This window comes from Odontesthes bonariensis, chromosome 19 (assembly GCF_027942865.1).
Source record: "Odontesthes bonariensis isolate fOdoBon6 chromosome 19, fOdoBon6.hap1, whole genome shotgun sequence".
Lineage (NCBI taxonomy): Eukaryota > Metazoa > Chordata > Actinopteri > Atheriniformes > Atherinopsidae > Odontesthes > Odontesthes bonariensis.
This window is the reverse complement of record NC_134524.1, coordinates 14,127,547-14,149,159: the sequence shown is the minus strand read 5'-3', so window position 1 is coordinate 14,149,159 and position 21,613 is coordinate 14,127,547. Positions and strand designations below refer to the sequence as shown.

The 21,613-nt window shown below is 39.2% G+C and overlaps 3 protein-coding genes across 10 annotated transcripts in view; 1 reads left to right on the top strand and 2 right to left on the bottom strand.

Annotated features, from left to right (window-relative positions):
• Window positions 1–837: 837 nt before the first annotated feature.
• ostc (oligosaccharyltransferase complex subunit) lies at window positions 838–2,746 on the bottom strand. The gene is made up of 4 exons (XM_075450629.1): window positions 2,523–2,746; window positions 1,927–2,020; window positions 1,631–1,828; window positions 838–1,450 (listed from the first exon to the last, which is right to left on the bottom strand). The coding sequence occupies exons 1-4, from the start codon at window positions 2,659–2,661 to the stop codon at window positions 1,432–1,434; spliced, it is 450 nt and encodes a 149-aa protein (XP_075306744.1). The 5' UTR covers window positions 2,662–2,746; the 3' UTR covers window positions 838–1,431.
• Window positions 2,747–3,473: 727 nt separating this feature from the next.
• On the bottom strand, window positions 3,474–17,785 carry rpl34 (ribosomal protein L34). 2 transcript variants are annotated; one of them, XM_075450626.1, is made up of 5 exons: window positions 17,782–17,785; window positions 5,499–5,574; window positions 5,300–5,399; window positions 3,938–4,041; window positions 3,474–3,598 (listed from the first exon to the last, which is right to left on the bottom strand). In XM_075450626.1, exons 2-5 carry the CDS (start codon window positions 5,561–5,563, stop codon window positions 3,514–3,516), a joined length of 354 nt encoding a protein of 117 aa, XP_075306741.1. In that variant the 5' UTR covers window positions 5,564–5,574; window positions 17,782–17,785; the 3' UTR covers window positions 3,474–3,513. The 2 variants fall into 2 exon arrangements, with proteins under 2 accessions (XP_075306741.1, XP_075306740.1); XM_075450625.1 differs by lacking the exon at window positions 17,782–17,785 and adding an exon at window positions 6,004–6,038 and having other exon boundaries at window positions 5,499–5,570.
• Window positions 17,049–21,613, top strand: part of LOC142368451 (sodium/potassium/calcium exchanger 2-like) — a 53,953-nt gene continuing 49,388 nt past the window's right edge. For 2 of the 7 annotated variants that reach the window (XM_075450621.1, XM_075450624.1), the window contains exons 1-2: window positions 17,050–17,412; window positions 18,513–19,587. In XM_075450621.1, coding sequence (XP_075306736.1) covers window positions 18,685–19,587 — 903 coding nt within the window. In that variant the 5' untranslated portion in view covers window positions 17,050–17,412; window positions 18,513–18,684. Of the gene's footprint in view, window positions 17,413–18,509; window positions 19,589–21,613 lie in introns of all 7 variants that reach the window. The other 5 variants (XM_075450623.1, XM_075450622.1, XM_075450620.1 and 2 more) reach the window with 4 other exon arrangements.

The following is a 21,613-nucleotide window of genomic DNA, read 5'->3' as shown; positions in this document are numbered from 1 at the left end:
TTCACATATTTGTGTCACAATGATATTCCCCATGCTGTGGAGGATTGAGTCTGTATTCAAAAGCAAAGGTGGATACACAAAGGATTTTAGTCTTAGCGATTTTTTTAAATCACTAAATTTATTGTAGGCCTATAGCATGCAACTGGGACCATAAACATACTGAGGCATTTTTTCCTCATTGATCATTTTTAGAAATGTGCAACAATTTCCTGAGGAACTGATGTGCTCTTAAGCATTTGATCTGAAGAATTTTCAGGAAACGCATTAAACCCATTGCTATAAGATGAGAATCATGTAATTGTGATATGTGCCGTTATTCCCTTCTTCCTGGGGAATGTAAGTTAGAAAGTTTTGTATTTAGCACTGAACCAAACAGTGACTATCCAAAACTAGGGAGTAGATTTGAATTTGATGTCACTGTTGCAAAGTAGAAAACAAAATATATTATTCATTAACCACGTTTGGCAAAAATGACAAGGAAACATTACCTAGTAGAGCAATACTGCCACCTTGTGGAAGTAAAGGGACAGGCCATAGACATGCCTGAATTTTTAGGCGTCATTCATAAATTGGTTGTTGATACAAACTGAGTATGGTCATGTAAAATTCTGAAACTGAAGCATCTGAGATAATCTGCTCTTAAAGTGTAATTCTGCTCTTCACTGAAACTATGTTAAATATTTGAACAAACTCAGAGGGAAATGGTTCATTTCATGAATAAAACAGAACAAAGGAAACACTGCCCCTGGGGGGGCTTCGATAAATATAAGCCCAACATTGTTCTATTAAGGTATTAAAAAAAAATAACAGTATATACAAATGACAATGGTAAGAATGTGTGAAAACAAAGATTTATTTCACAACCTTGTACAAAAACGCGACTGTGAGAGGTTTTTTTTTTAATCATTTCCATACAAAAACCGTCAAATTAAACATTTTTCAGACAACCAAAACAGTGTTAATCCCATTCAAATAATTTGTGCCGAGTAACTTAATCTATTTTTCTCCTTTGACAAATTTCATCCACTATGAATACTTCTTATTGGTCATTACAAAGATGCATGACAGAACCGTTAATAGCCAGTACCACAACTGCACATGGGAACGTAGAGAGGACGCATTTGTGCCAAATCAAATCATGCTAGAAGAGGTCTATTACTGACCGTCTTCTGCACAAATCTGCAGACACATTTTGAAAAATGGGGAATGAAGTAACAAAACCCTGAAGAAATGTAACCAATGGGACTTTCAGAACACTCTGGCCTCACTTCTTGAGCATGGCCAGTGCTTTCAGTTCTTGATGGTTTGGTGTGATGAGTCAATTTTATCCTCGACTAGTACTGGCTGTTACCAGTTCTGTTATGGATTTCAAATATATTTAATGTCTTCTGTCCCTTTGATTCAGTTTCTTGTATTGTGCCGTCTGTAGCCTTAGCCCATGAGGTATCCTCTGAAAAGACACAAGTCAAATTAGCAAAGGCTGTGACACAACCTTAAGAGTATTTTTACAGCTCAAAGTAGTAGAATTACAGATTATTAAATGCTACTAAGTGAGTGTGACGAGACACAAATTGAAAACAACAATGCAGATCTTTAGCTATACTTTAGCAAATGATGAGCCTAGACTTACGGCAGCTTCATGCGCATGAACACTCTGGCCATGAAAAAGCTGAGGAGAACGCTGACGAACCCAATGAAGAGCAACAGGAAGCGGTTGAGTTTGGGAATGTTTGGTGCATTGGAGCGGTCCAGGATTATAAAGCCCAGCCCTCCCATTGTGAAGAGGAAACTGGAGGCAAGTCCTTCCATAATGTACTGCCCATTTACTCTGAAATATAAATGCATCTGCTTTAACTGCAAGTAGATTTTTATTTTTCACATTTTCGTTTTGTTGATATGTCTACAGAAATATGACTTATGTCATACCTGTATGCCAAAAAGGCAACTGGCCGCTGGTGTCCATGCTCATCAGTCATTGAACCCACACTTGGTGGTTCCACGATAACATCATAGATGATACCTGTAGTTTGGGTAGAAAAGAAAAACTGCTATGAGATCACAATATTAACCAACTTTATTAACAACTCAATTTACTAATTCAATTTAAGCAATAAAGTGCAGACACGACTGATTCTGCCAGACTCCTTTATAAAATGAAGTCCTTACAGAGAGAGAATTTATAAAAATGTGTTGCAGAAATCGTTCACACATTACGTACAGAATAACAATAAGTTCTTGAGATCTGCCCCAAATAAATGCTGTTTTATTAACGTATTTCACATAAACCGAGCTGCACTCATTTTCTGCTTCATTTAGCTGAAAAGTTAGCCTGCATCTGCATTTGTAATTGATATTTAAAAGCAGGTTTTTCAATGCAACCAAAGTCTTCGGAACCTAGAAATTAAAAAAGCACAGACAAGAGCATCGTTATTACATGACATGTTAATACAACATACATCTAGCAAAGACAAGCAAGTAGTTTTGCCTTAACATTAGCTTAGCAGCTTAGCATCTCCGTTTACCTCCTGTGATGAGAAAGTAGGACACGATGACGACTGCATATACAGTCATAGCCGACGGCATGTGCAACCATGACGGTTTCTTCAGTTTTATATTCGGACATTCGAGCACAGCAAACGGAATACCGTATAAAGTCTCCATAGTGAATGAAAAAATTAAATTTGCTACAGGAGAGATGTAGCTGCTTCCGCTGGCTCAGCTGCGTCTGCGCATTGACTTTGTTGACGTGTCCCGGAACTACAATTCATGTATTTACATTTTTTTTCTTCTGTTTTTATTTTATATTCTATCTTGTGTTTTACGTAATACTAACACTACCTGGATGTCATAAAAAAAAATACGCTAATTACGAGGTTAAATAAAATTAGTTTTGTCGTGAAACCAGTAACTATCCAAAACCTCCTCTACACGTCATCACGTAAAGTTGATGCCAAGGACGTCATGCGTTGATTTCATTTTTTTTTTTTTTTACAAAGTGTGTATATATATATATATATATAAAATAATTGAGTCATCTGTAAATAAGATTTTAGCTAGACATAGTAATGTTATTAAAATTAACTGATCCATCTCTATTCTATACAAGACCCTGATTGTCCTATACCAGCTTCCTTATCGTTACTGACATCTTTACCTCATCTCACAGCATTATTGTAATTAAAACAAAGTAATCTTTTTTGTTTCTATTAGAACAGTTGTTTAAAGTTAAAATGTTACAACACAAAATTAACTGTTATAATACTGTTACATTGAACACATTTCTGAAGGTAATCACTTTGGACTGAAAATATACTTCTTACTCAAGTGTTTCTTTAAGCTTTAATTGTGGATGAGAGGATTTGGCCTTAAGTTAAACTTAATTGTATATTGGCAGTTCTCTAAATACAAAAGAAAATTAAGAAACAAAAGTAAAAATAACACCCATACGGATTAAATGCACCACAACAGGAAACTGATTTGTCATTTTTTATTGTGGCAATACAAATACACATTTCACTTCAGCTTCTGGCTCTGTGCCTGTGCCTTGAGCACCTTGACCACAATCTTCTGCTCCTCAATCAAGAAAGCACGCTTGATCCTGAAAATAAAGCAAAAAGAGAAGCTTTAGATAATGTACCAAGACATTCAAAACTTGCATTTCATTTTCTGTCCTTTCCAATATTTTCAATTTGAAAATGTTCAACGTGTTGACATCTACACATGAGACATTTTAAGATCACAGTGGCTGCAAAAAGAGGAAAATTTGGACAAAAATTGCTTGTCGTCAGCTCAAAATGATACACAAATAAAAATAATTGTTCCCAAACATTTCATTCCAGTCAAAGGACTGTCACAAATGTGACACACTTAAGAGCTTAGACAAAAAGGCATCACACCAGATTGTCAGCAACGAAAGCAACAGGAAAGGCTCTCTTACCTGTCACGCACACACTTGGCGCACATGGATCCTCCGTAGGCCCTGCTTACGTGCTTCTTGGTCTTGGAGAGCCTCATCAAAACCTGAGGTCTAACAGCGCGAATCTGCAACACACACAAATACATCAACGATGAGAAAAGGGCAAGCATCATCACCGCAGCACTGACTTGGAGAAAAGCTACAAACCCACAACCCTCGCATGTTCACAACTTTCCATTAATGACCGACTTCTCGTTCATTGGTTAAAATAAATAAAGGGCAACTAATTTGTTAAAACTATTCTACCTCTGCATTTTAGCCTGAGTCCAGTGGATCAAACAGTTGTAATCACGTTTTTAATATGAGTGTCCAAACTTCAACACACAGTCGTCACTCCGTGCAACTCTGAACAATGTTTTGAGCTTGTCTCTTTTCTCTCCAGTGTGCCAATAGCTGTGAAGACTGTGCATGTAAGTAAGAGAAGGTGGTGATTCACATATTTGGGTAGAAGAACCCACTGATTAATCTGAATCAAGGCACAACATGCTCTTAAAATGTTGTGGGATTATAGGCAAGTAAACAATCAAAAACCTACCTGATCTGAATCAAAGAACCAAATTTAATATGAAACAGCTGAAACATTCAACATGTTGTGTTGATAGCAGATGTGTTTTAGAACCAAGGAGACCTCCTACTGTAGTTTGGAAACATTTTTCTTGTCTTGTTAGCTGCTGTTGTTCTTTATCACATTACTTCAGGTGCGCAACAATTTTTGTATTCATCTTTTTCATAATGTAAACAGCCATACTGTGGCATGGGATTTTGCAAAGTCTTCCTGAGATTTGCAAAGCACCCCCCCTCTGAGCTGTGGCATAAGTTGTTCCCATATGCTAAATAGTGGAAGTTAAATAAATCATGTGCACTTACTCACCCCTATGCTCACTGACCACTCAAAAGGCTTCACAGTAAAAGCCGAAATCATTATTGCGCCGACACATTTTTATAAGAGCGTTTATCATGGATTTAGATTGTTTAGTAATAAGCTGTGTGGCCTCTCTTCTCTTCAGGCTAAACATCATTTCTAAATATTTCCAACTTCTTTAAACATCACGAAGGCATCAAAACATGCACGTGAAAAAAAATGATTTGCAATTATCCCTTCTTGGTAGAGACTTGGGTTGCAGATATTGTTACAACACTTTCAACTTAATAGCAATTTTGACTCATCTTGCTGTTGAGCTTTTAGTTTTATGAGATTAGTATTGAGTATTTATTATGAGGTTAGTATTGAGATGTTAGTATTAAACAAGCACTCTAAATGCAAAGATTGACCTCTCACATACAACATCCTGGGGAAAGCAAAAAGGCTTCTCTGTTACTTACTCCACGCAGTCTTCCTGGGCAGATGCCACATGCTGACTTGGGGGCTTTGCCAACCTTCTTGGTATACAGGTATACTATTCTGTTACCAGGTGTTCGTGACCTGCGGGACAGTGAGGGGTGAGTTATAATATGGAGTTACACACTGGCTTTTAATGTATGAGGAATGTATGAAACAGAAGTGTGTATAAAGCTCACTTACAATCTGGTTTTGTTGGAGGTGGTGTTGTAGGACAACCTACGGCGGTAAGTCAGGCGTTGCACCATCTTGAAGCTGCAAATAGACAAATTTCAATGTTATTAGTAAGCTGTCGCTAGCATGCTAAACCTGCTAACAGAGATACGGCTCAAAACGTCAATGTGACAATTAAATTTCTGTTTGTCATCACACTACTAAATCGTAGGCCCGTAAGTATCCTTATGTATAGTTTCCGTCTTTTCAGCAATAATTCTAAGGCTATTATTGGCTATCATCACTCCACCACCCTCTTATTTGGTACCAAACAGAGCGGCCTTTTCATGACTCTGAGGCAGCTAAATATAACCATTCAAAACTCACTAACTTATAAAATGATCACATCCTTATATACAACTACTAATCACGAGTAGGATTTATGTGTAAAATATGCCAGATTAGTTTGTAAAACATAGGATTACAACCGATAATAGATTCGTTACAACGCAGAAGAAAGCAGGGACCGCCATACCTGCTTTCGCCGTAACCGGAAGAGGAAGGACTTAGGCGGATGTTAAACTTTAAACATCTTCCTGCGGGTACTTTAGACTATGCCTCCTGCTGGTGAAACTTTGTTACTACATAGAACTTCCTTTGGCTCTATTTTTAAAAGTTTTAAGATTTTATATAAAGTCTCTACTGCCTAATTGAAAACTTTCTGTGTAATTCTTTTAAATTATAATTAAAATACACTAAATCTATTTGAAACAACTGTTTTTCAGCATTGTCATTTTTTTTTTTTATAAACCAAGGCCCAATAATTTCAAAACTAACTGATTTCCAAAATATTCCGTGGAGGTGCGCCCATGAGGGTTGCTGACTGGGGTCTGGTGTGCTTAATTGGTTTGGTTGGCAGAAACCAAATGGGAGCCAAAGAGAGGGGACAGATTATCAGTATTGTTTGTTGTTTTGATGGCTTTCTGAAATGGCCTGGGTGCAGTACGCAGTGGCATTAGTACTTTTGGCACTAGTAAGTAAAATTATTTTTGTACAGAATGTTTTTTTATCAGAGCCATGATTGTGAACACAACCTTTACTAGTCGTGAATGGCTCTTGTCACAGTCTTTATATATTGGATGATTTGTCTTTTGGGAAAAGCTGGTTGTGGGTTGAGAGGATCTCCTTGATTACGTAAATGTGATGTCAAACATAAAAATTAGCAGGACACATCTCTGACAACATTTGGGATTCTGTGCTTCTTCTTTTGGTTGTACATCTCAGTGGTTGCTCCCTTCCTCAGTCAAGTAAGAAGTTTTCCACCATTTAAACCTGACAATACATCTTACAGGAAACACGATTTATGCACTTTAAACCCCATAAAAATACACACAAAAGCTTACCATGTCTGATAGATACATATTTGATACAATATGAAATAATTACAACAGGTAACTAAAAGTACATACGTACAACACACTCTAAAACCAATAACTCTTGCGTTATTGGTGTCCAAGTCGCTCAGAAGTTGAGTTTAGTCCTTTTCACAGTGCAGTAGGCTGAGTCAAAGACAGATCAAAGGTGAGACTTTTCTGATTAGTTTCACCATTGTTTTCTCCATTTGAAACACCAGCCAGTACAGAAAAGCATTATGCACAAAAAAGGATATCTAAGTGGAATGGAGACATCATTCATACACCTGTATTTTTCATGAAGGGACAAATCAAAATGTCTCTGACAGTAAGCGAGAAGGACCACATTTCTGTTTGCGGCATAAAGACAGACAACACAATGTCCAGTAGGGGGCAGTATATACCTAATATATGGCACCGTAATTGCTGTACGTGCATATCCATGAAAATGTCTTTATCATTAACTTTTGTGCTTAATAGTGCAGATGTTTGTGGGCACAGATACATAGTAAATAAAAGTAATTTTAGTTAATAAAGAACAAGAGATATATTTTTAATTTAGTCCTTTTTTTCTACCCTCTATGATTCTATGTGTTAAATGATGTTAACTATATTGATGTACATAAGAGAACGGGTATATTTAGCCCCATGTGGGGAAAGAAGAAATATAAAATGTACAAATATGAGGAGAAATTTTAAGCCATTTCTGATTGTACACCAATAATGTTTGTGTTTATGCATTTGGCAGATGCTTTTATCAGGTAGGGTAAGGGGGTCTTGCCTAAGGATTCCTACTAGAGGTAGTACCTTTCATGCAGGGGATTTGAACCCAGGTAACCTACATGAAAGGTGGCAATTTTACCACTACACTATCTAGTCCCCAATAAGTCTATCTATCAATGTATCGAGATGATACAGGCTCTAGTTATTATTACCACAACATAATTTACTTTAATCATTCATCTATATTCCATTAAATGATTTTTATATGTGGAAAGAAAAAGATCTCTGTAAGATTTCAACCACAAATACTAAAAGGTGTGTCGCACACATGGTCTCTGTCATTTCTCAGCTTTTGCATCTTCAAGTCTGCCCGCTTTGCATCCCAGGCCCTCCTTCCTGAAATGCCAGCAGAAGAGACAAGTTGGAGACATGAGGAGAGAAGGGTCATGGCATCAGGCGATAAACAAAAAGAGAGACCTTTGCTTCAGAAAAGTCATTCTAATCTTATGGCAGGTGAATATGACATATGGCACAGCTGTGTCATGTGTTTGTCCCTCTGTTAGCGTGTGCTGGTGCACCTTATGAGCTGTGTCAAATCAGCATTAGCGGTGGGGAACTTGCTTTGAATGCAGTTTACAGTGAAGGGTTCAAGTGTCTTGACTGTTGAGATGACTTCCACAAACAGCACACCTTGACATTCTCAATAAGATCAATATCCAGGTCATAGTCAGGAGAACAGAGAGATAGAGATAGAGAGAGACAATAGAAAGATGAGAAGAGACTTGCACATTTAGAGATTAGAAAAATAACTCAGCATAGTTTCCTATCAAAGGGGTGCTTAGTCCCAAACATTCATTTGACACACTGTGCCAACAGATGGAGAGCTTGGCATTCTTTTACTGGACGAACACAAGGCTCTGAGCAGTGTGTTGGCACATGTTTTAATGGACATGAAACTGTATACTTTAATGCTTAACTTAATCAGAACAGCTAATGGACTTGCCTTGGCTTCAACACAAACAACTTAATTATTTTTACACTATTGATCACAACACCGAGAAGTGTGTCTCGACTGTACATGAGAACTGCAAAGTAAGCTCATTGTGAAAAAGTCCTTTTGTATTAAGTTCCACAAACCAGTAACCAGTAAAATCTGCTCTTTTTTTAAATTGCGTAAATATGTTGCAAGAATACACATAAAGACATCTCACACTGTCCTCTTAAACCTTTTATGGCTGTTGACCTCTCAAGGTCGAAGCATGTGCTACACGATCTGTTAAGAGACAGATTTGATTAAGTCCAGATGTGAGGTGACCAGGGATTAACCCATTCTTCATGAGAATCAAGGTCTTTACGAAGAGTGCTGACTCGAAGGGATACTGAGGTATACACACACATACACACAAACCAACATAATTAGTAACATCTGCAGCCATTCTTAATTTCGCCAGAAGTAATTATCCTACAAGTCCACATCTCAAAGTTAATTTAAGATGTTAATCCAAGGAAATATCAATAGATCCATGAAGGTTACATAATTTGAAAGGACTTTACGCTCTACATTTTGAGGGTGCCCCTGATACCCACATCCATTCTTCTATCATAAGTCCTTGCTGGTCAAAGATGCAGCATATCACCTAAAGTGCACTTGATTATGCAAGCCTCTCCGACCCGTCCACTCTCCACATCTCCTTGGGCCTTCTGTGTAATCTGCTGAGATTTAAACCTGCTGCTCCTGTTTAATAAATCCACCGCGATTAAAATAGGATTACAGCACTGCTTTCGCCTTCCCAATATCATCATCGCATGAAACGTTTTTTGTTTTTTTTTCCAGTTGTTTTGGTTTTTGCCCAAGCTCATTTCCTCCTTCTTGTCTAAACCCAACAAACAGGAATGATTTTCAACCTCTTCCCCTGAAAACCCATCGCTGCAGCCTAGAAGGTCAGTCCATCTGTAAGGCTTTTGACATAAGGATTAACTTTATAATGCAGCACACATCTTGTATCAATGCCATGTCTTGTCATATCAGACTTCTCAGTGACGGATAACAACAAGAAAATAAGCTGTAGAGTCAGGTTATTTTCTTTAAACTTTGCAACATACTAAATAAACCATGGAGTGCAATAATTCAATGCTCATGGGCCTAAAACCATGAAATATTCAACTCCAAGTATGGCTACCAAAGGTCATAAGGACACTCTGCACATGCTGTCCCTCCTGCTTTTTGTCATGTAAAATGAGGGATGGAGAGCACAAATCAATGCGCCTCTTGTCCTGCTTGTACTATTTGTCCCTATAGCAACATCCAGCATTGCTTAATAAAATAACATCAACAAAGATTGATTAGATCTTATGTACAGAGATTTGTTCATATAATATTTTACATAAATGCAGAATCGAGCTTAACAGCATCTCACTGATAAATTGCTGAATATCTGTATGTCTGCTTGTCTTTCTGTTTGACAACTCTCAATAGATATTGCTGGGGACCTGAGAAATACTTGACCTCTTTTTCTTTTCCTGAGCCACACGTTTTCTGAAGGTTCTCATACTAAATAGTTATGTTTTTAGACTAGCAAATCAGGAGAAAATGTATCTTGTGAGAAACGTATCTGTGTTTTGTTTTTTAAAGAGTTGGCAATACAACTCTCTTTGAACAAAGTAAAAGCTAATAAATATATGACCGTTATAGATACATGTGGATTTCAGCAGTTACGCATCTGTGTACTTACCTTCACCAATAAAATCCAAAAATATACATTAGCTTTTTTTTTTTCCATCCACACAATGCATAGGTAACCAGAAGTCAGTGTGCTATCTTGTTAGTGTTTAGAGGAGTAGGATAAGGGCAGTTTCCCCCGTGGCACTGTAGATTATCTGTGACCTTACAGATGATGACATAGTTCAGCCTTGCGCTTCAATTCAGACATCATGCCACTAACAGCAGTCCATTGCACTACTACAGTCAAATGTGAAATGAAGAATTGAAGTGTTTTCTATTTAATGATTTTCTCTGAGCTCAAAAGACACTCAATGATAATTATATAATATCTCAGTACACACTGGAGCACACTCAAACTGGTCATGGCTGAACGACATACATGTATTCTCTAAACAATAAACAGGTTGAATTCAAAGTACTGACATTTGTTGGAAAAAGTTATTTCTGTGTGTTTAAATGCTGAAGAAGTTTATATATTTATATACACCATAGAAGATTATAACAATGTGGTGAAGCTGTAAGGATGAGGTCTGTCTCTCAGTGCTTCACCTATATTCACACCGACATTACTTTTGCTCAGGCCTTCTAGATCCTTGAGGAAATAATTCAAATGAATTGACATTTGCATGGGGAAAAAGAGATTGGCATCTTTGTGGGCAAGTATCTCCAAATCTAATAACACACTTTTCTCTATTAACTATAGCAATTTACAGCGAACTTACAGAGAAGAGAACATTCCAAATTCAGTCTAATAAGGGGGATCTCTGAGTCATATGTTAACATACACTTAGTTGGAGGATTTTTTTTTTTTTTTTTTTTTTTTTTAAATGTCTAACTAATCAGCTCGAGCTTTTAGTGATCAGACTTACCTGTGAATGATAAATTGGTTAATCTCTTTAACACTACTGCTGGTAAAATAAATATTCCAATCTTCCCCCAGCATCCTTTTTCTGGCACAGTAGTCTCTCTCACTTTATCTTTGAACAGTCTTGCTTTTTTATAATAATCTCACAATAGACCATCAGTTGTTAAATACATTTATTCAGCCATTTTCAGAGGCTAATTTATTTACAATATACCAAATATATTGTATAATGACTTCTCATTTTGTTTAGCAGGTGGTTGGTCCAGGGCTCTTTATTTGGATATTATGTATCTACAAACAGATATACTAATGACTGCCGACTTAAAAAATGACTTGTTTGATAGAGATTATTTGTTACAGAGCTTCAGTCAGTTGTACTTCCCCCTTTACCAGAAAAAGACTTACTTGGTTATTATCGCTCTATTTACCCCCCACTGCCCCTGCTTCATTGCTGACAAATCCATACAACTATGTGGGACACAAAGGCTTGGATTTAGCTGCCAGGCCAAAGTGAGGGTGGGCCGGGTGGGGGGCAGGGCCAGCATGGAAATTTCTGTTGTTTTTGCCACAGCACAGATTTCAGACAAATCAAAACAACTGCCAACATCACCCCTCCAAACCCCCTTCCTCCTCTACCACAAGCCACATGACCTGTGACCAGTCATCACTTTTCTGCTGGAAAAGCAGCCAGATCAGGAGCAGTCGGTTACATGGTGTGAAGAGAGGCTTGCGTGTGCACTGTGGACCCTTTGTTCAAAAAGAGCTGACAGCTTGGATGCGATCTCATTTGATAGGCAAAAAAATTGACAGATTTATTTTGAAGAGCTGGGTCACCAGCTCAGGGTGTGCTTTAGGAAAATGATGTGTACTTATCAGACAGGCTCGTACAGCTAGACATGTAATTTAAAATGATGGACCAGCATTTTTGACAGCAATCTTTTTGTGTCATCGGGGGGCAATTTAAATTGACCTTTTGACTCACGTAAACCTGAAACCACAGTATACACAGTCAAATTATAATGACAAGAGTATACGCTCAAATAGATGTGATCAGACTTATGAACAAATACATTCACATTGTTCTCTCCTTAAAGTCATCTGGATACTGTTAGCACATTCACAGACCTGATAACACTCTCCCATCCTTTGCACATAAAAACACCTTTTATATGATATGTTATCAAGAATTCCAACAAAAACAACAGCAGATGAGAAATATCCTGTCTCACTTTTGGTATAATGACCAGAACAAAAACTAGTAAATGGAATAAAGCAATGCACACTATAACCTCTGTAACCTCAGAACTCTTATGCATTACTGCAGCTGTTAACAACACCAGCAATGTGTTGTAAATTGATCCATAATTACAATGATATTAAATCTTTATATTTGAAAATGATGCGTGTGTAAAGACAAAAGTAAAAATGTGTACACTTATTCTGAAGAACGTGTGAGCTGCACATGCGGTCACTGCACATGGTTATTATGTGTTCAAGCCAATTTTATATGTGGGGAAAGGTGTTGGCATGTATACACATAGCTATTAAAGTAGTAAACAGTTTGACTTATACCAGCTTTCAAAACTCCAGTTCTAAAAGAATTTGGGATGCTGTGTAAAATATAAGTAAAAAATGAATGCAATGATTTACTAATCTTAAACATATCAAATGTTGGAAGTGAGACATCTTAGTATTTCATAAAAAAGATAAAAGGAAAAATAGCTCATCTTAAATTTAATAGAAGTCTCCAGAAGATTGTGTTCTAATTGTGCTAAAGGATTTCATCAATGCATTCTGTTTTTATTTACAGTTAACAGTGTGCCAACCTTATGGGAACCTTTTTTTAATGTATTTTTTACATTTTTATTTGTTTTTATTTTTTCACATCTAGACGTCTGGGTCTCTTTGCTCAAGCTGCTGCCCCCGCGACCCGATCCCCGGACCAGCGGAAGATAATGGATGGATGGATGGACATCTAGTTTAATTTGCATATTTTGTTAGACCCTCTAGAAGCCACCCTTTTCTAAAGGTTTGCATCTGGATTTATAGCAAAAAGTCTAAACCTCAAGCCAAGATACACTGATGATATACCTGCAACGTTATCATGATCATTTTTGTCTTAATTTGTTTAAAAAAATTCGAAATACAACCATAAGACACAGGAAACTTTATACAGCCATCATCACATCATGGCATACTATACTTTTCAAGGTAAATACACTCAAATGAAAATTAAATGTTTTGAAATAAACTAAGCTTTACTTGTGAAATCATTGAAATGTTCTTTTAATTACCCAAAGTGACAGATGTTTCGGTGACAAAAAAAACCTGACACGCAGCTCAGTGTTATCCTGAACCATCTGATCGATGATTTAGCTTACTTACACGGTTTTTCGCAAATCAAATCCACATTTTAATCCATTTGACAGCTTGGGCAGCAGTTTGTTCTTGTGGAAAATGGTGAGAGTAGTTGGGACTGGCGAGGAAGCCCAGCAGCAATTGTTCCAGCATGAAAACTGATGCTCTGCATACTGGATGTAGTGAAACAATCAAACTCAATCAAGTAGCAAAATAATGATTAGTCTTCTAGGCTTTGGAGTTTGACAGCACTTGCAGGACTTATGTAATGGTTACACAACTGCAGTCAAACGGAGAAGTTTGACCTTTTACTGATCTTTTCCTTTTCTGATGGTAAGATGACATGGATAACATGTTTTTGTCTGCTATCAAAAACATGAAAACAAATACGGGGACATGTGCAGGATACAGTATGTTTCCAAGACATGTGAATTAATTATGCATAAGAGGATATGAGATCTGTTAATTTAGCCCGAAGACCTTGTGCCAGCAATAGCCATAATGGACAGAAATCATCAACCATCAGACTTTTGATAATGTGATGTACCACAAGTTAATACTTTCGGCCTCTGTGTTTCCTGTTGGGTAACAAGGAGCTGTATTGGTGAAGAAGTGAGAGGCAGAAAAGGGAGCAGTCAGTTGGGAGACTTGTGATTTGTTATACAGCACCCAGCGATAAATGCCACACAGACTTTGTCACAGAGTGTAAAGATTGCACATCTGTGTCTGTCCAGCAGGGTTTAGCTCTCTTAATACTAAATGCTGGGGGAGGGGGTTATTTGACATGAAGGGGAAAACGTGGTGACCTGAGGGGCTGTTTGGGATGATGCTTATGTCAAATGAAGGGTTGACACATTCACAGTGAAGCAAACGGGGACGTAAGCATGAATGACCTTTAATGTTTGTTCTCCCATTTGTGCTTTCAAATGCAAAAAAATAGCTAACATTTAGGGAAATTTATGTGCTTCCTCACCAAGTGTTAGGTGAGAGGTATATGTTGATATATGCATATTCAATAAGATTAATTTCAAATTAGTGAAAAGATTACAAATTTTTCTTTTCTTTTTTTTCATTTTAAGCCAGCAACATGCTTCCAAATAGTTGGGGTAGGAATATGTTAACCACTGTGTTGCATCAGTTTCCTGCAGACACCAGTGTTAAAGCTGCAGTCGGCAGGTTTTCAAAATTGCGAGTCTAAAGTCGGAAAATTTGAACTGATACAACTTTCAGGTCCCTCCCCCAACCTCTAACAAGCGCCGAATCGCCCCCCAAACCCCTCCCCCTCTGTGGACGAGGTTGTGCACGTGAGTTCACACTAGTGTGAGCGCACACAAGCTGGGGCAGACTCAAGCCTGATTCTTACTTGGCGCAACCGCGCAACTGTTCTGGCTCGAGAACCATTAATGACGTCATCGAAAGCGCCAGCCCCTTCACAGTTCCTTCAGCTCATAAGCGCAGTTTGCGCCGAGTATGCGTCACATTTGCAGTTCTCTCCAGACCAGCGGGCGTCACTGTTGAGGAAACAAGCTGAAGAACCGGACGAAGAAAAGCATACGAAGAAAGCATACACAATGCCACCTGTGGTGTAGAACTGTATATGTATCTCAGAGCTAAGCGGCTGCGGCAAAAACAGAAGAGAAGGTGGAATGTTCGTCCTTTGCAACAAGACGAACTTTGTCAAACGTTGTCCTTTGGGACAACGTTGTCCCAGTGTAACTTCATAGACGGTCTTTGCAGTGTTCATGTTTCCTTTCTCTTGGTCAGCTGTTTCCGGTTGAGCTCGCGCGAAGTCAGAAAAAAAGTTGTGTGCGCGCCCTTGCGACGCGCAAGGATTTTTTAGCTTGCGACGGGGGGCGTGGCAGAATTTTGGGTCACGTGACCGTTTGCGCCATTTGCGACCAGCTAGTAAGAATGGGTCAAAGCGAGGTTGCGCCGAGTAAGAATCAGGCTTCACGCTCAGCTGCGTGTGCACAAGCTGTGATTGACAGGTAGGATTCCTCCACCCTAACTTGATTGGTTAAAAACAACCGGGAGCGCTCGGTTTTTGCAAGCATGATTACAGGCTTCAGAGGGAGCTACAGATTTCGTTATTTTTCCTAAACAGCCTATTTAATATTCTACTTCCAGAATCCCATGACAGTTCAAGCTAATATGACTAAAAAAAAGTTGCCGACCGCAGCTTTAATGTTCAAAGGGAATGTTTTCACATTCCAGCCATATCTTAACCTCTTGTGAGTTTGTGGCCTCTCTTTTCTTGTATTTTTTTGTTTCATAATGTGCCAAATTAAGAGGATGAGCAGTCTAAAAGGTAAACTAAATACAGAGTTAGGCTGTTGTACCGTAATCAATGTACAGTGTGGTTTCGCATTGTCTTGCTGAAAAAAAACAAGACTTTCCCTGGAAAAACTCCCTTCTGTTTAAGTATCCCTGCAGGTTACCCAGCCATGTGCCTTAGGCATACAACAACAGATTCTTGATTCGGTACTGTGTGCTGATTAATGACCAAATGATCCCTGCCCTCTTCAGCCCACATGATACAGTGTCCATGATTTTCCCCCAAAAAAGGATTTTAAGGAATGGTTCATCAACCAAGCTTTTCCCCTCCACCTTAATACATCCTGTAAGAGCTCAGGGCTGTTCGTGGATCAAGAATTTTACCCGCATTTGTGATCTCAATGAGGATTATCATTGCTAATGGTTTCCAGAAGTGTTCCTAAACCTTCACAGTATCTGCAAATGTACATTAGGAAAATTTGTCCCGAAGCTTTGAACTATTTGCTCTCACAGTCTTTCACCTGGTAAGGCCGTCTCAGGGATGCTGGAAGGTCAGGTGGACTTTTTTATAATAATTGTTTAAATGTAGAGCTATAGCATTTGCCAATGGATTGCAAAGCATAGTTATTTTTATTTTTTTTATAATTTATTTAGGAACAGTAGTATTAAAATTGGCGACATGGATATAGTCTGAACCTGGACTGACTCTGTGACCTCTCAAATGAGTGAACGGAATTGCTGGTAGGTGAATTTAACTCTCAGACAGCGTTGGGTAGCTGTCTCCCATTGTTCCAACCTTTATGTTAAGCTAAGATGCAGCTCCACATACAGACGTGAGAGTGGCGTCAGTGGCCTCCTCCTCAAACACTTGGCAGAAAAACAAATATGCAAATATCCAGTGTGTTTAAAAGATATTCCATAATACCATTTGCCCTCTGAAGACTGTGGGTATGCCTGTAGGTGATATAGAGAAAACGTCAGTGGTGCTGCACCTTTGGCTTCTCAAAAAGCTGCTGCTAAGTCAAAAGAATGCACCCACAACTTGCATGTAACCTTGAAATGACCCAAGGCGTGCTGACTGGCACTGAGCTGGAGCATATCCACCTGTTCCGTCATCTGAGGAATGAAGAGAAAAATACTGCCTTTGCCATGTAACCACGGCAACTCCTCCCTCTACATGAAACATCACTAAAGCCCCCTCCGCTTCAACCAAGAGGGGAGGGATGCGCCGTCTGCTGCTTACCTGGCTTTATTGATTACCCCCCTTCAGTTCACGTGACCAGTCTAGCCCAGCACAAGTATCTGCTACATTATCCTAGGCATTTTCGATTGAAAAATATTTTATTTTTGTCTGTCTCTCTCATCCGAGACGGCAGGGATGCTGCTGCTCCCACTGATGTGAGGGAGAGAGGTGAGCGCATTTGGAAGAGCTGCCACCCCTCCCACCCCCACCTCATCTCTCCAAAGCTCCTCCTCTGTCGTCAATGAGCGGTCACATTTGGCTCAATGAGAGCAAGAGGGCACTGGAGAGGATTTCCTAATCTCAACGTGCTCCCGTGCCGTGTGGTTGTTTTCTCGCCTCTGTCACAGGTAAGGCATGACACGGTCTGCAGCCTCTCTGCGCGTCAAGCACCGCGCCATGGGAAACTAATGTTAGGCTGTTGTTTTTCGGGGGCGATGGTGAGCTCTTGAGTTGTGCGATGATACAGCTGAAAGGGCGAATGCATTGTTGTTGAAGGGCAGACGGGGAAGAATAAAAAAAGAGTTGTCAGTGGAACTAGCGTCTCGTATGCATCTTTTAGTTTTAAAGGCGGCATCACTGAAAAGTCAAACAGTACAGGACCTGTGTGTATGTTTTTTAAATCTGCTTTTACCTGAGCATCAGCGTCACGCCGTGGACCGTATTCCACCGACTACAGCCAAGTGTTGTCCGCAAAACGTTGGCCTTAACATTTCGTGTTTCGCCGGGTGAAAGCAGCATAGGCTATGTCATATTATTGTCCACAAGTTGATGCAAATGGAAGCCCGATCAATTCCATCAGTGACGATCATCATGCAAGTTTTTTCTGTCAGCATCTTGTAGCATGATTTGATTAACTTGTAAATGTGGATTTACTGTTAATTTCGAATTACATTTGAAAGAAGGAAGTTAATGGTTATCTGCCAATGCCATAAAATGACCAGCACAATAGAGTTCAATGTAAATGTTCAAACCTTAGGAAAAATCTAGATATATTTATCCACAATAGACCTTTATACTGCACAGTGTTTTAACACTTGTCACAAGTGTGTGACAGAACAACCAATATCCTAAACCAATGGCCAAATTAAATAGGCCTAAGCATTATAGGCTAATCTGCACGTTAAAAAAAACCCACAGCAATTCTTGTGTATAATTTGTTAAATATTTTTTTGTGGCAGGAAGAATAGAATGGTTTGAAGCTGAATCTTCCATGGCAACACTGATTTAGCAGGTGTTTGTAAAAAGGTCAAACTAATTGTTTAGCTATCTGTATCCTTTTAAATTCCCAGCATCCCTGGACTGAAACCACCCTGATCCACAATAAACCATATTTGCAAAATATGCAGATCACCTTTTCAACATTATTGTTTTGTTACTTCTTACAAACTGGTTACTTCATGATGCAGTGGTAATTTTGACTTCATTGTTTCAACATTGTCATTAGCAGAGGCTAATATGAAGACCTCATTTGGCAAACCAGATCCTGGAAAGCACCTAAAATCTTCTCATCTCCTTTGAAACTGACGACAGCACCATGCATTGTCTCCGGTAAAGCCTGCTCTCCACTTCCCTCTTCCTGACTAATTGTTGAGAGTGAGGACACCAAGAACTGTACAGACATGGGTTCAAATCAACCCAGCATGGACTCCTTAGAGCAAAGACCTGTATTGCGTTCTGCCTGCAAACAGCTGGGCCGGCAGTGTCTGCGGAAAAAGCTAAGGCCTGTGCGAATCTTAGGATTCGTCTTCAGCCTGGTGGCCTTAAGTGCTGTCTCCGTCAGTGCCTTTGCCTGGACCTCAGGGGGTCTCCGTGAGCCAGTGCTACCCCAGGACAGTATCCATCAGTCGACCCCCCACAGGACCCTACTTTTCTCCCAAAACCATAGGGACCCAAATATGTCAGCTGACATGCCCATAGCCCTGAGGTCTACAGCAGATGGTAACAGCAGCCAGGCGGACTACCCTCCAGACCTTTTTAGCCTTGATGAGAGGCGCCAAGGAGCAGTTGTCCTCCACATGTTTGGCATGATCTACATGTTCATTGCCTTAGCCATTGTGTGTGATGAGTTTTTTGTCCCGGCGCTCACAGTAATTACAGAGAAGCTTGTCATTTCCGACGATGTGGCAGGTGCCACTTTCATGGCGGCAGGAGGCTCGGCCCCAGAGCTCTTCACCTCCATCATCGGTGTCTTCATCTCACACAGCAATGTGGGCATTGGAACCATCGTGGGCTCAGCTGTCTTCAACATCCTTTTTGTCATTGGAATGTGTGCCATCTTTTCCAAGGAGATCCTCAACCTAACATGGTGGCCACTTTTCCGTGATGTGTCCTTCTATATCCTGGATCTGATCATGCTCATCATCTTCTTTCTGGATAACATCATCTCGATGTGGGAAAGTATCACGCTGCTCTCTTCCTATGCCGCCTATGTGATCTTCATGAAGTTCAACAGCAACGTTGAGGGCTTCGTTAAAGGCTGCATGCACAAGAACGAAGTGGTGGAAGTAGAGGTGCAGCCCAAGGTGAGTTGAACATATTATATTTTTATCTGAAAAGTTATAGATTTAGCACTTTGGCAACTCATCCCATTTAAACATTTCATGCAGCTGAAGTTAGATAATATTCTTATTTGAACCAAAAACAAAACCAGTTTCCCGGTGGAGACATCCTTTTAATAGAATGCATCTTCTTTTTCTCTCATCAAGTCAATGACTATATGCAAATAAAACTAGTGGAACTCCTGCCCTCTTAGATCATTCAACGTGTACAGCAGCTGTCTCGGTGGGCGTTCAAGTATGGAGTGCTGTCAACTGCTAAACTGACCATTTTACAATAATCTGATTCAGAACGCTGCTGTACAGAGCTGGCATTCAGTATTCTACTGTGGGATTAATAAAACAGAGTCAAATGTGTAATTCTGGGTTAAGCTCTACAAATTGTGTCCTGGTCTGACAAACAAATCCCTTGGAAAATCTCAGGGACAATTTTTATCCAAAGATTTTCCACGTAAGCACTTTATTATAGACTTGATGATGTCAGATGCAGTGAACCGCCTCAGGTGTGTCCCATTCCTTTCTTCGTGTTTTCAAAGTGTAATGTCAACATAACTCACTCAGCTCAATGTTCAAACTTATCTCCAAAAGCATAAAGAGAAAATCCTCTGTAGGAATCATTGCGTTACTTCACCTGAAATGGACCCGCCCTCAATGACACTTGAGGGCAAAAGACACTGCAGTGCAATTTGATACCGGTGTAGAGATTATCCGGACGGATTTAGATTTCTTTGTGACATGAGATAGAAATGAAAAATTTGAGAAAGTTGTATTTTAAAGCTGTCATTAAATCTGGATTTATTTTAAGTACATAAAGGATATTTAAACAGCAGGTTACACAATGTTTTGGAAAACCTCTCAAGAAAGCCAGCAGCACACTATGTTGAGATGCCTGTAAACCAACGTCCTCTCAAATTGAAAATTAAAACAAGGAAATGTTTCTTTTCTATGCATTTATGGTATTTAATTAATTTTTTTTTTTCATTTGGGCTTATGTGGAAGAACACCATGAGATGCACAAGCTGACTTACAGAGATTCAGGTGACCTTGAACTGCAAGGGATTCTGGGTATTTTGGCCGAGGCGAGCTTGCGTGTATGTCTGTTTCTGCTAAAAAATAACTTTCAGTTGAGGGAAAAATAGCAAAACAGATTAGTGGAGTAAACCCCGCCATTATTTCTCATCTCCTACAGCAGATTTAACCTCTCCCCTCTTTCGCATTGTGGACAACAAAAGCATGACTTCATCTCTCAGCAGCCTCTAAGTAAAAAGATAAAACATATGAATTAGAGATGTTCAAAACTTTTGTTTCACATGATACAGGTTGCCCTTTAATTTGTTTTATTTTGACCTCTTGGTCACCAGGGTTAATAGAACTACAAAGGCACAAATATTAATAGAATACAATCATCTAAACACCCATTTTAATCAGGCTTTGACACTTTGGGGACAAGTATTTCAAGACACAAGTGTTATTTTGAGAATTAATTGATCTTAGCAAGCATGTGCGTGCGTGCCCATGTGTGTGCACAAGTTTATACAGTAAAGATGAGGACTAAAACAGGAGGGCAAGGACAGGAACAAGAGAGATTTCACATTAAAATATCTGACAAAAATATTTTTCTGCTTCTTCTAAAGGACACTCGCACAAATACTTTGAACTGAGACTAGCTTTACGATAAGCATTCAAATGTGCCCTTAGTCTTCAATGGCTTAGCTCAAGTATGAGGTCTTGCATTTTCAGGACAACAAAGTGTCATTTTCCATGATGCACTTGATCTAAACAGCGGATTAAAATGGGCTTTTCAGATTTTCTTTGTGCAATGTGCTATTTAGATGTTCTCGCATTATGCTACATTGCTGCCGTATGCAGAAACACAGGCAGACAGCAGCAGGAAAGGGAGGCTGTTGTGACGTCTGAATGTTGCTTGGTTGGTAATTGCTAAATGTGTGTATACCATAAATATAATGAAAAATTAGATTTAGTGGTAAGCATG